A 12,687-nucleotide genomic window follows, 5' to 3' on the forward strand; every position below is an offset into this window, starting at 1 on the left:
GGAGCAGGGATGCTAGGTACTCCCTCCGTCCCATAATATTAGAATGTTTTTGACACTAGTGTAGTGTCAAAATTGTTCTTATATTATGCGACCGATGGAGTAGCTTTTATACAAAGTACATCTAGGTTTAGGTTTGCCTCGGTACGGCCATAATGCCGCTATAGAACTTCATCCCAATTCTTGCTAGCGGCATCGGGTGGCTGCTTGGCTCCTTCTTCTACTTTTGTCCATGAGTGAAAAAGATGGGTGAAATCGTAGCAAGCATATAGAAGAGTCGCGGCTAATACGAGTCTTTGGATCTTCATCCTATGGTCCGGAAATCTGACCGTTTGCAAGTAGGCAGACAACAACTGATAAATTCACCCGCAAAAACTGATAAATTGACCGCTCTAATAAAGAAATAACGAGGATTTATGGACGCATCTCCTTGGAATTATTTCAAGTCCAAGTACATTGGCACCACTGCCAAGTGCCAACCGAACGGTGGGCCGTGCAGAACCAGCTCGATGAATCTGACGGCACTTGCATAGTGACAGGTCCAAAACATTATTTCTTGTCTCCGCTAACATCGTTATTGCAGGTACGGTTCAATTGACCCGCTTAAAATTTTAAGATGCGTTTGTATTTGTATTTGTACACAAACAAAAAGAAGACAGTTTGGTCATTGTACTCCGAAATGTAAGTAGGAGTATAAAACATCTGCACTACTTCTTCCTCGTCTGCTTGTCCAATTAACAAACTTATTTCTTTTCTATCAAGTAATGAACAGAGGTGCCCTCTATTGTTTAGTTAATGTACAAGCACTAGCGTGTTATTGAACTGTTATGTCCCCGTCAGGGATTGTATATTTGTGGTGGATGAACACGAACCATCTGAGTGGCGATCATCGATTTCTTTGTTTATCGGGAAATTACTACCAAAGCATAATTAACTAACACTAGAACTTGAAAAGAGTTCAGTGTGAGTTCCCACGAAATGTAATTCAGTTTTGGGAGGAAATGGCCGTACCTTCTGCAGGATCTTGAGCTCCTCGCAGGCATCCCACTTCATCTTCTTCACGGCGAAGACCTCGCCGCCGATGTTGGCCTTATACACGCTGCCCTGGATGAGGTGCGCGTCGTCGAAACCATCTGTGCCACGCTCCAGCTCCTCCACCTTGAACACCCTGTACTTGTCCAGCCACTCGGATATGTCACTCACTAGGAATCTCTCCCCTCCCACGCCGCCGGAGCCGGACGCGCTCTTGCCAGACCTGCCGCCCTCGCCGCCGTCGCCGCTCGCCACCGCGTCCCCTCGCCGCCCCTTCGCCTTGAGCCGCCTCCACAGGCAGCCCAGCAGCAGCAGCTGCAGCAGCCAAAGCCCACCGACCACGCCCAACCCGACGGCCAGCCCGGTGACCACCCCGTCTCGGTTGTCGGCCACGTCGCTCGGACCGGGCGTGGCGGTAGGCGGCGGGGACGGCGGTGTGGCCGACTCGTCGTTGCGGGTCACGATTGGCGGCAGCCACTGCGGCACCTGCCGACGGAGCGGCACTAGTATCTCGGAGAACAGCTGCGTGCCCCGCTCGGGCCCGTTCAGGGAGACGAGGGACTGCGCGTCGACGGCGAAGGCGGCGGCGATGGAGGCGTAGGTGTCGCCCTGTTGCATCACGTAGGTGACGAGCCCGGTGGCGTTTTGGGCGGCGGTGGGGCACTGGCAGAAGATGGGGAACGTGACCATGTCGCCGACCTCGAGCTTGGTAGGCACCACCGTGGGGTTGACGCGCTCCACGGCCTGGTACTGCGTGAGGTTCTGCAGCTTGGTGACGGAGACGATCCAGAAGGTGTCGCCGGAGCTGATCTGGTACTGCGTGGGGGCGTAGGCGTTGGGCGACCCGGAGGGGCAGCCGCACTGGAGCGGCACGAGCAGCGGCTGCCCCGCGGCCGGCGCCGCCGAGGTGGACAGGTTGTTGGCGTGCGCGAGCATGAAGCGGCTGACGGCGAAGAGGTCGCCCACCGCCGAGAGGTCGAGCGGCACCCCCGCGAAGCCCGCCCGGTACAGCGCGTAGGCCTGGCACGGGTAGGTGCCGTTCGCGGAGCAGTTGAATCCCTCCACGCTGGCAGGCGCCGGCGTGGCGCTCGCGTTCTGGGACCGCGCCGGGGCGGGGAGCGCGAACAGGCAGAGCAGCGTGGCCAGCAGCCGCCGCCGCGTCAGGGGCATCATGGCTTGCGCTGCGGACCGCGAGGGGAATGGACGGGGTTTGGGGTGGTGGTGGTGGCTCGCGGGTGGCAGCTCAGGAGTGACATATGGGGGAGGACGATGGTGTTGAGCTGCTGCTCCGGCGGCCGTTGTCGTGAGCGGCGGATGCGTCGGGTGTGGGTGCGGTTGCGGCCGCCTGCCTGCGCTCGTCGGGTTCCGGGGCATCTTTTTCCAGCCGGTGTTTCGACTCTTGACTCGTGCGGGGCGTGTCCGATATGACGCCTTCGCGTTCTCGTGTGGATCCGACGGGGTTCCTCCACTCCGGTCGCCGTCACGGTCAGATGAGGTTTGCTTTTCCAAATTGCGCTTCGACTAGCAACAAGATTTGTCCGCCGGACCCGGTCGATGGCTGTACGGGGTCGGGGTGAGGAAGAAACGTGCTTGGACTTTGGAGATGCGGCAGTACGTGTCGCGCTCTGTCAGTTGTTAAAGAAGGGGCCGCTGCCCGACGATCAAAATTCCGACGGTACGAAGCACTCCATAATCTTCAACCTTAACCCGTAAATTTTCTTCCGCATCTGTCCATGAACAAGAGGATCAGTTCACAGACACAGATGCGGAAGGCCACCGCTATTCTACCATAGCCATATATATTTTAACCCGTATTTTAACTAACCAGACGAAGTATATGCAAATCGGCCGATATTCATTAAAGTTCGGATAGAAAATAGCATAAATCATCCATGCATATAATACAACAAGGTCTCAAATTCAACTAGATCCCCAATGTCCAACAAGTTCTTCATGAGCAGATCATGTTGTCTCACACATACTCCCGCTTCGACTTCATCTAACAGTGTGTGCACGTAAATGGCCATCCCTCTGTCAGATGGTATACCACAACAGCGCATGCGGGCTACATATAAATGTATAGACCAACATTGAGTGAATGAATCAATCAACAAGTTGAGCAAGAGGAAATAAAACTTACGACCCCGTCCTCTGCCGCGTGCAATGATCACCTTGCCTCGAGCTGACGAACCACTTCGCAAAACTTGGTGGCGCTAATCTAAATAGCGTGACAGCGATACGACAACGACCTCATGTTGCGTGATTGAATTGTGTACATGTCGTAGGGTGCAATGTGCTTTCATGCGTGAAACATTTCAGGCACTTGCTCCCAAAAGGGCTCCCCTCTGCTCCTACTACGAAATCCATGGATACGGTCAGCCCCGCATAGCACAACAACTCATCCTCCATGTTCGAGTAGCTCACCATCCTTCTTACTCTAAAAAAACGCATATCATTTGGAAATAAGCTCAATGGTATTTGACCGAACACCTGCCAGACGTGGTGTCCATCATGGAGGTCGTCGACAGGGAGCGGGCGCGTCAGTGCTGGTTGCGGATGTCTGGCAATGCATATGTGGCAGCCAGAGGCGTACAACGGCGGCGGAAGCGGAGGGTGTGGAAGCAAAGTAAGGGGGAGAAGGGGCGGATTGGAAGGAAATGGGATCGGGAGGGAGGGATTGGGTGGACGGGGTGTCGGAGTCCTACACTTCGGGTGTTCATACTCCCGCAAATCTCCCCCACTTTGTCTTGCATTTACAGGAAAAAATGCGCCCGGACCTCCCCTCGGACCGATACAGGCCCGCGTTGTATGACTTTCGCGGTCCGGACAGCGGTGTCCAGATGAATGCGGCTGTTTACGGGGCCGCCTTGAAGATGCTCAGAGATGGTTTTGTGATGTATGTTTGGCTTAGGAAAATCACGGCCCTCTCTTGTGCACCCGCAGATCGTGGAATTGGCTTTTGGAATGTAAGAACGGGTCATCCACAAGTGCGGTGTTTATGAGTCGAGACCCCCCATGGTGAGGACGATGGCCCCACCCCATCCCCCACCGCTATGGTGGTTGGCGACCTTCTCCTTGGCCTTCCTCGACGGTAGAACAGGATGGCGCCCCGACACCCTCTTCCTTGATCAACCGGGCAAGTTTTTCTTCCTATAACAACATTGTTGAAGATATGGACATTTTTATTTAAATGTGAACATCTTTTCAAATTTGTGAACATATTTTGAGAACGCAAACATTTTCTTAATTTTCACGTTTTCGAAACCATAACAATTTTTTCACACCTACGAAAATTTTCTGAAAAATGAGAACATTTCCTTATATTGTGAACAATTTTTGAAAATATGACCATTTATTAAAAATCCAACCATTTTTCAAACTTGGAACATTCTTTCAAAATGTGGATTATTTTTTCAAACGTGCATTATTAAAACGCAAAGAATTTTCAAATTTGCGAACATTTTCTGAAAAACATGAACTTTTTATAAATTATGGATATTTTATAAAATATGTGAATTTTGTAAAAGGTAAAAGAAGCGGGAAAACTATTACAGAAACTTATAGAATAACAAAAACAATTTAGGTACCTTCTAGAAGGTTCTAAAAACAGGTCAGGATCCTTCCCAAAACCAGAACATGTGGTACGCTTGCGACCTAAAATGGGACAGCCCACCAAACACACATAACCAATCGCCCCCTCACATATGGGCCCACATTAGCAATTTTTACGTGCCCTTTCTCGCACCAGTTTTGAGAATAACCTTTCCTGAATCGATGTTCTTTATTATGTATTTTTTTCTTTCAGTTTTTCATTTCTTCTTCTTTCATTCTTTTCCTTTATCTTTACCTTTTCATTTTTCATTTTTGTTCTCACTATTTTTTAATGAAATTTGTCTGAAATTCTTTGATAATTTTAAATTGTTGGAGCAAATATTTGAAATTCCAAATATATTTTTCATTCATGAACATGTTTAAAACTTTGGAATAAACTTGTTTGAACTCCTCAGCATTTTTTGAATCTATGAACATCTTTGAAACTTAGGGAACAATTTTGGAAATTGATGACATTTTTTTGGCCATAAAGTTATTTGAATTTTGAGAAGAATTATGGAAATTTGCAATTTTTTTGAATCGGTGAATAGTTTTTGAATAGGGAAACTTTATTAGAATTTTAGGAATATTTTCTAAAATTTACGAATTTTTTATATTTGCGGACATTTTTTGAATCGGCAAATGTTTTTCAAAATTCAAGAACATTTTTAAAATTTGTGAAGTTTTTTTTGAAATTAGAACATTTTATTAAAGTTTTGAACATTTTTCCGTATATATCAAAATAAAATAAACTTGGGATCATCTTTCAAAATCATGAACAGTTTTTGAAACCCCAGGAACATTTTTAACTTGGTGAATATTTTAGAATTTGGAAAAAATAAAAATCATGAACATTTTTTGGAATCCCGAATTATCTTTAAAATGCAAAGAACAAAAACCATGAAGGAAAACAGAAAAGAAAAGGAAACAAAAAAACAAAAGGAGAAAAACATAGAGCACTCCCCATCGCGAATGGGCCTGCCCAAAAGCGACGCGCGGGGCAAAGGGGTAGCGCGTTTGCGCACCTTGTGTCGCACCACGCGCTAAATAGGAGATCCATGAAACCACTTATTAAGGAGTACTTCTTTTAAAGATCACTTCCACCTCCTCAGGTTGTAACAAGTGGCGCACTGCATACGCTACTTGTCGTAAACTGTGAGTTTTCCCTTTTGTTTTTTTGTGAGTTTTCCCTTTTTCCATTTGTTCGTTTATTCAAAACATTTTATCTCTTAAACCGTGCGTCCAAATCTCAAACGGTTTTCATCATCAGATTTCTCGCGTCGAGATCTTCAAAACTAGACCCTTATTGATAGGTTTTGTCGAACATTTTTTTACGAGAAACCGATCCAAAAATCGGACAAAAAAACAAACAAGGAGCACACTTTTTTCCTTTGCGGCCGTGCCTTTCGGGAAAGCACAACCATGTCTCTTGCAGAAGGGAAAAACAGAAAATGTTCTTTTTTGTTTCACGCAACCGTGCCTCTCGCGGAAGAAAAGCGTGCCTCTCGCGTAAGAAAAAAACAGAAAAGGTTTTTTTTTCAATTCCGACAGGCACGACCGTGGTTCTCGCGGAAGCAAAACCGTCCCTCTCGCGGAAGGAGAAAATAGATTTTTTTTGTTTCGAGAGGCATGACCGTGCCTCTTGCGAAAGCAAAACCGTGCCTCTCGTGAAAGGAGAAAAACAGAAAGCGTGTTTTTATTTTCATTTCCAAGAGGCACGACCATGCCTCTCACGAAAGCACAACCATGCATCTCGCAGAAGCAAAACCGTGCCTTTCGCGAAAGAAAAAAAACAGAAAACACAATTTTTCTGTTTTCGAGAGGCATGGTTGTGCTTCTCGCGGAAGCAAAACCGTGTCTCTCACGAAAGCAAAACCGTACCTCTCACAAAAAAAAACATGTTTTTGGTCCAAAAGCTAAGGAAGAACGATGAAAAACCACAAAAGTCAAAAAAAAGTTTAAAGCAGAAAACACGTGCGATAAAATAAAAATAAAACAAAATCTGGAGGAAGGATCCTGAGGGCAACACGTGGCGGAGGCTGAGGCGCGCTCTCACCCCACCACCAAGTGATCGTTGAAAGGCCCTCGAAGAAGCGTTCGCCAAATAATTGCTCCCAGAGATCCATCCAGAGTGAATTGGAATGCGCCAAATAGAAAATACGGTGGGATTGGCATATCGCATCATGATTTCTTGTGGAACACATGGTCCGGTGCCTGTCAGCCCATCTCAACGGGCCTACACCGCAAGTGCTTGGAAAGCCAACAATCAATCAGGAGAGTTACTAATTAAAGAGCGCTTGTTTGGGAGCCTTCTAAGGGTCATTTGGGGTGGTCTAAAGTGGTGGCGTGCTCTCAGTCGTCGTCACGTGTTACGTTTTATGTGCTCTCACCTAATTTGTTTTTTATTTTTATTTTTTTGCATGCATTTTCGGCTTTTTTTTTAATTTTTTTTGTTTCTTTGGCTTTTCTGTTTTCCACCTGTCTTTCACAATTTTTGTAAAAAAATATTAGAAAATAAATCTGTGTAAAAAACATATTTTTCTGTTTTCCCTTTCGCGGAGGCACGGTTTTGATTTCGCGATAGGCATGGTCGTGCCTCTTGAAAACGACAAAAAACGCGTTTTTCTTTTTTCTTCCTTCTGCAAGAAGTACGGTTTTCCTACTGTGAGAGGCACGGATTTGCTTCATGCCTCTTAGAAACGAAAAAACATGTGTTTTCTCCTTGCATGAGAAGCGTGGATTTGCTTTCATAAGAGGCACGCCTGTGCTTTTCGAAAAAAAAAACACAATTTCTTTCTCTTTTTTTTTCGCAAGAAGTACATATGATGGGAGTGGTCTTTGCAAGAAGTACTTCTTAATTTGTGATTCCAAGCAATCGGGTATCTACATTGCCGAAGAGAATGAGACGCGCTCTGGACATAATGCAGAACATAAAAAAGGAAAAATAGAAGGAGCCAACATAGTCCTTATGCTCTATGCGTAAAAAGGCCTTTCTGAACAAACAAAAAGTACGTCTGAACTTTGAGTAACTCCACTAGAATTGTTCCTGATCACCATAATAACCATTAAGAGCATTTACAACCAGACCTCTCAAACCTGCCTCGTACGTCCTAGCAGGCCGTCTGGTCACTGACCAGTCACGTTTTCTTGCCTAGACGGACGCCTTAAACGGGTCTCAAACACCCGTGCTGACCGAACAAATATGGGGCGGATATGGGGAGCCCGGGCATGCTCGGGCATGCCCGCCAGGTCGGACCCGACCCATGCTGGCCCACCCAACCCCACATATATTCGTCCCAATCCGCTCATCGGAGCAAACCCTAATCACTTCACTCCACTCCCTCAGCCACCCGAGCTCATCTCCGGTGGATTCCGGACTTCTCTGTCATGGCAGATAGCGGATCGGACTTCGACCAGTCCGGATCCGTCGACTGGGGTGTCATCCCGTGTGGGTTGGAGGAGACAATGACGGTCCGCATTGCACTCCACCGCTCTCTGGAGGACAACGCCCGACCGACGGACGGATCCGTCCGCCGCGACACCATAGCGTCGGCTCACCAGGCGCTCAGGTCCTCTTGTGCTGGATCCTCGCGACCCCGGCTGCCAGAACACCTCTCCTTTCCCATCACCGGTCGGGCAGACTATGAGTCCCACCGGGAACGGGCGGCACGCCGTGGGAAGGGGAGGATAAGAGCATTCGAGGCCCGTATCGTGGCGGAAATGGCGGCGGAGGAGGCGGCTGATGCGGCGGCGCAGACGGCCGCAGAGGAGGAAGCCATCCGCACCCGCATTGTGAAGAAATAGCAGCGGAGGAACACGCGCGCCCTCGCCCGAGAGCAGAATCGGGCGGTGTAAGGGCATATTTCTCCCTATGTGGTTTTGGTGATTGCTGATAATGCATTTGCGGACTAATCGTGTGCATTAAGCATTTCAGATATCTCATGTCTAGGCACAAGATGATTCGGTGCCCCTCAGAGCCTAGTGAAGACGACGTTTCTCTATGTTTCTTTTCGGTGGATTTGAGTCGTACGAAAGCCGTACTATTAAGAGGGGTCCTCTACGGAAAGGTTAGCGTGGAATCAACACGTACACGTCTGCTCCTTTGCACCACCTTTACTTTGCTTCTTTGGAGCACCCACCGTTTATCCGTGTCTTTACAAAATGAAGGCCTCCAAGTACTATAGTGTTGCGGTGTGCGGTAGTACTGCTCAAGGGAGCAGTGGTACCGTAGTGGCCCATGGTAGTACCGGCCAGGGAAGTGGTAGTACCGCGCCATGCGGTAGTACCGCTCCTCGGGAGAGGTAGTACCGTGGCCTCTAGCCTAGAACACTGACGTGCGCGGAAGTATGCGCGGAAGTAATTTTTTACATCCGCGCCATACGCGGTAGTACCACTCCCAGCGTGCGGTAGTACCGTGCCGGATTTTTGCACACACCCAAACTCAGCTGAAGTAGCCATGGATGTAATTTTATTAGTCCGTGCCTTCCCAGCCTAGACGAGCTCTACCTTGCGGTAGTATGGCAAGGGCGCGCGGTAGTACCGCTCCGGCGGTTCTACCGCTCGTTGCTTTAATGCAACAGGGCCTCGTCTGGTCTCTGCCGCGGGAGCGGTAGTACCACACCATCGAGCGATAGTACCGCAAGGCCTTGTGGTAGTACCGTGAGTGAGTGCGGTAGTACCGGAGGTCGCGGGCTGAGGAAGTGGGTAATAGTTGGATCTTTTCCCCCACTCTATAAAGGTGATCTTCTTCCCCAAGTTGACCACCTCTTCCCTCCATAAGCTCCATTGTTGCTCAAAGCTCGATTTTTGCCCGATCTCTCTCCCTAGCCAATCAAACTTGTTGATTCTCTAGGGATTGGTTGAGAAGACCCCGATCTACACTTCCACCAAGAGAAAATTGACCCCCCCACTAATCCCTTGCGGATCTTGTTACTATTGGTTTTTTGAGCACCCTAGATGGTTGAGGTCACCTTAGAGCCATATTCCATCATGGTGAAAATTCGTGATGTCGTTGGGAGCCTCCAATTAAGTTGTGGAGATAGCCCCAACCTTGTTTGTAAAGGTTCGGTCGCCGCCTTCAAGGGCACCAATAGTGGAATCACGGATACGGTGGCCCTAGTCGCTTCTTGGGGAGCATTGTGCCTCCACACCGCTCCAACGGAGACGTACTTCCTATCGAAGGGAAGGAACTTCGGTAATACATCCTCGTCTCCACCAGCTCCACTCTTGGTTATCTTTCACCTTTACTTGTGCAAGCATATATTGTGTTGTATCCTTTGCTTGTTTGTGTGCTTGTTATTTTTGCATCATATAGGTTGTTCACCTACTTGCACATCTAGACAACCTACTTTGATGCTAAGTTTAATTTGGTCAAGAAAAGCTAAAAATTGTTAGTTGCCTATTCACCCCCCCTCTAGTCAACCATGTCGATCCTTTCAATTGGTATTAGAGCCTCATCTCTTTATTAAGGACTTTGTCGTCGAAGAGTATGGTTGACACCACGGACGAAGTGGAGGGTCACCCTGGTGTGAATCTCATTTTGTCTGCGGCCGATGCGGGATCCTCGGTCTCTCGTGAGGAGTTCAATGTGGCTATGGACACATTGAAAACCTCCTTGACGACCGAGGTTAAAGGCATGTTTAAGGAGTTTCTTGATGGTCTTAAATTATCCACCGAACCTTTGGAAGTGGTTGATCCCGCTAACAAGGTGACGAATGCCAACTCCAAAAAGGCGGAAGCTAGTAACAAGCATGCTCCTATGCCTAGTGGTAGAATTGGGAGTGGCATCTTTGCCCATGTTGAACCTCCACTTACTTATGGAGGACTTGTTCCCTCCACTCATATGAATCATGTTGGTCCTCCTCCTAAGCTTGTGAAAAATGAGGATTTTGCTTCTTGGGTGTATCAATTTAAAAGTCATTTAAATCATAGTTCTACTAATCTTTGGAGAATTATTGAGCAAGGTTTCTACCCGCACGACCCAAGCAATTTCACCCCTAGAGAAGCCGTGGATCATCAATTCAACGCGTCCGCTCTTTTCATTCTCCAAGAAGCAATCCCTCCCAAAGATATTGCACACATCCGACCTTTCACCGTGGCCAAGGAAGCATGGCAACATGTTGTTTCCATTTACAAGGAATGCTAGCATTCAACGCTCCAACTTTGGAGTGGTACAAGATGAAGCCGATGAGTTTGCTATGAATGAAGATGAAGAACCTCGTGAGCTTTACCGGAGATTAACCACTCTCGCGGTCTCACTCCGAGATCATGGGAGCAAGGATACATATGATAATTGGATCAAGCGCAAGTTTCTCAAGGCCATGATGCCTTACCACAAGGCCATGTCATCCGTCATCCGTCAAAGGCCAAACTTTCACGCTTTGTCTTCAAGTGAAGTGTTGGATGAGTTTGTTGCTATGAGGATCTTGGACAAGACCGCCGACAATGCGGTGTTGCGTTCTGATACGTCTCCAACGTATCTATAATTTTTGATGTATTCATGCCATGGTTATATATTTTTTACATGCTTTTGGTATGATTTGGTTAGAACTAACCCGGACTAACACCGTTTTCAGCAGAACTACCGTGGTGTTGTTTTTGTGCAGAAATAAAAGTTCTCGGAATGCGCTGAAAATCAACGGAGATTTTTTTTGGAAAATATAAAAAGTACTGGAACAAAAAGTTATCGGAGGGGAGTCCCGTGGGGCCCACGAGGGTGGAGGGCGCCCCCACCCTCCTAGGGCGCGCCCCCATGCCTCGTGGACTCTCTGTGGCCCCCCCTGACTTGTTCTTGATGCTAACCTCTCCTATAAATTCCCAAACCTCCAGAAAATAACCTAGATCGGGAGTTCCACCGCCGCAATCCTCTGTAGCCACCAAAAACCAATCAGAACCCTGTTCCGGCACCCTGCCGAAGGGGAAATCCATCATCGGTGGCCATCTTCATCATCTCGGCACTCTCCATGACAAGGAGGGAGTAGTTCACCCTCGGGGTTGACGGTATGTACCAGTAGCTATGTGTTTGATCTCTCTCTCTCTCTCTCTCTCTCTCTCTCTCTCGTATTCTTGATATGGCACAATCTTGATGTATCGCGAGCTTTGCTACTATAGTTGGATCTTATGATGTTTCTCCCCCTCTACTCTCTTGTAATGAATTGAGTTTTCCCTTTGAAGTTATCTTATTGGATTGAGTCTTTAAGGATTTGAGAACACTTGATGTATGTCTTGTGTGGGATACCCGTGGTGACAATGGGGTATTCTATTGATTCACTTGATGTATGTTTTGGTGATCAACTTGCAGGTTCTGTGACCTTGGGAATCTATGCATAGGGGTTGGCACACGTTTTCGTCTTGACTTCCGGTAGAAACTTTGGGGCACTCTTTGAAGTTCTTTCTGTTGGTTGAATAGATGATTCTGAGATTGTGTGATGCATATCGTATAATCATACCCACAGATACTTGAGGTGACATTGGAGTATCTAGGTGACATTAGGGTTTTGGTTGATGTATGTCTTAAGGTGTTATTTTACTACGAACTCTAGGGCTTTTTGTGACACTTATAGGAATAGCCCAATGGATTGATCGGAAAGAATAACTTTGAGGTGGTTTCGTACCCTACAATAATCTCTTCATTTGGTCTCCGCTATTAGTTACTCTGGAGTGACTCTTTGTTGCATGTTGAGGGATTGTTATTTGATCTAATTATGTTATTATTGTTGAGAGAACTTGCACTAGTGAAAGTATGAACCTTAGGCCTTGTTCTGAAGCATTGTAATACCGTTTTCGCTCACTTTTTCTACTTGCTACCTTGCTGTTTTTATATTTTCAGATTATAAAAACCTATATCTACCATCCATATTGCACTTGTATCACCATCTCTTCGCCGAACTAGTGCACCTATACAATTTACCATTGTATTGGGTGTGTTGGGGACACAAGAGACTCTTTGTTATTTGGTTGCAGGGTTGTTTGAGAGAGACCATCTTCATCCTACGCCTCCCACAGATTGATAAACCTTAGGTCATCCACTTGAGGGAAATTTGCTATTGTCCTACAAACCTCTGCACT

At 47.3% G+C, this 12,687-nt stretch overlaps 1 protein-coding gene across 1 annotated transcript in view; it reads right to left on the reverse strand.

The window, feature by feature from the left end:
• Positions 1 to 2,590, reverse strand: part of LOC123137615 (serine/threonine receptor-like kinase NFP) — a 4,857-nt gene extending 2,267 nt beyond the window's left edge. The window contains exon 1 of the mRNA XM_044557434.1: positions 1,009 to 2,590. Coding sequence (XP_044413369.1) covers positions 1,009 to 2,403 — 1,395 coding nt within the window. The 5' untranslated portion in view covers positions 2,404 to 2,590. The remainder of the gene's footprint in view (positions 1 to 1,008) is intronic.
• Positions 2,591 to 12,687: the final 10,097 nt, after the last annotated feature.

Source organism: Triticum aestivum, chromosome 6B (assembly GCF_018294505.1).
Source record: "Triticum aestivum cultivar Chinese Spring chromosome 6B, IWGSC CS RefSeq v2.1, whole genome shotgun sequence".
Lineage (NCBI taxonomy): Eukaryota > Viridiplantae > Streptophyta > Magnoliopsida > Poales > Poaceae > Triticum > Triticum aestivum.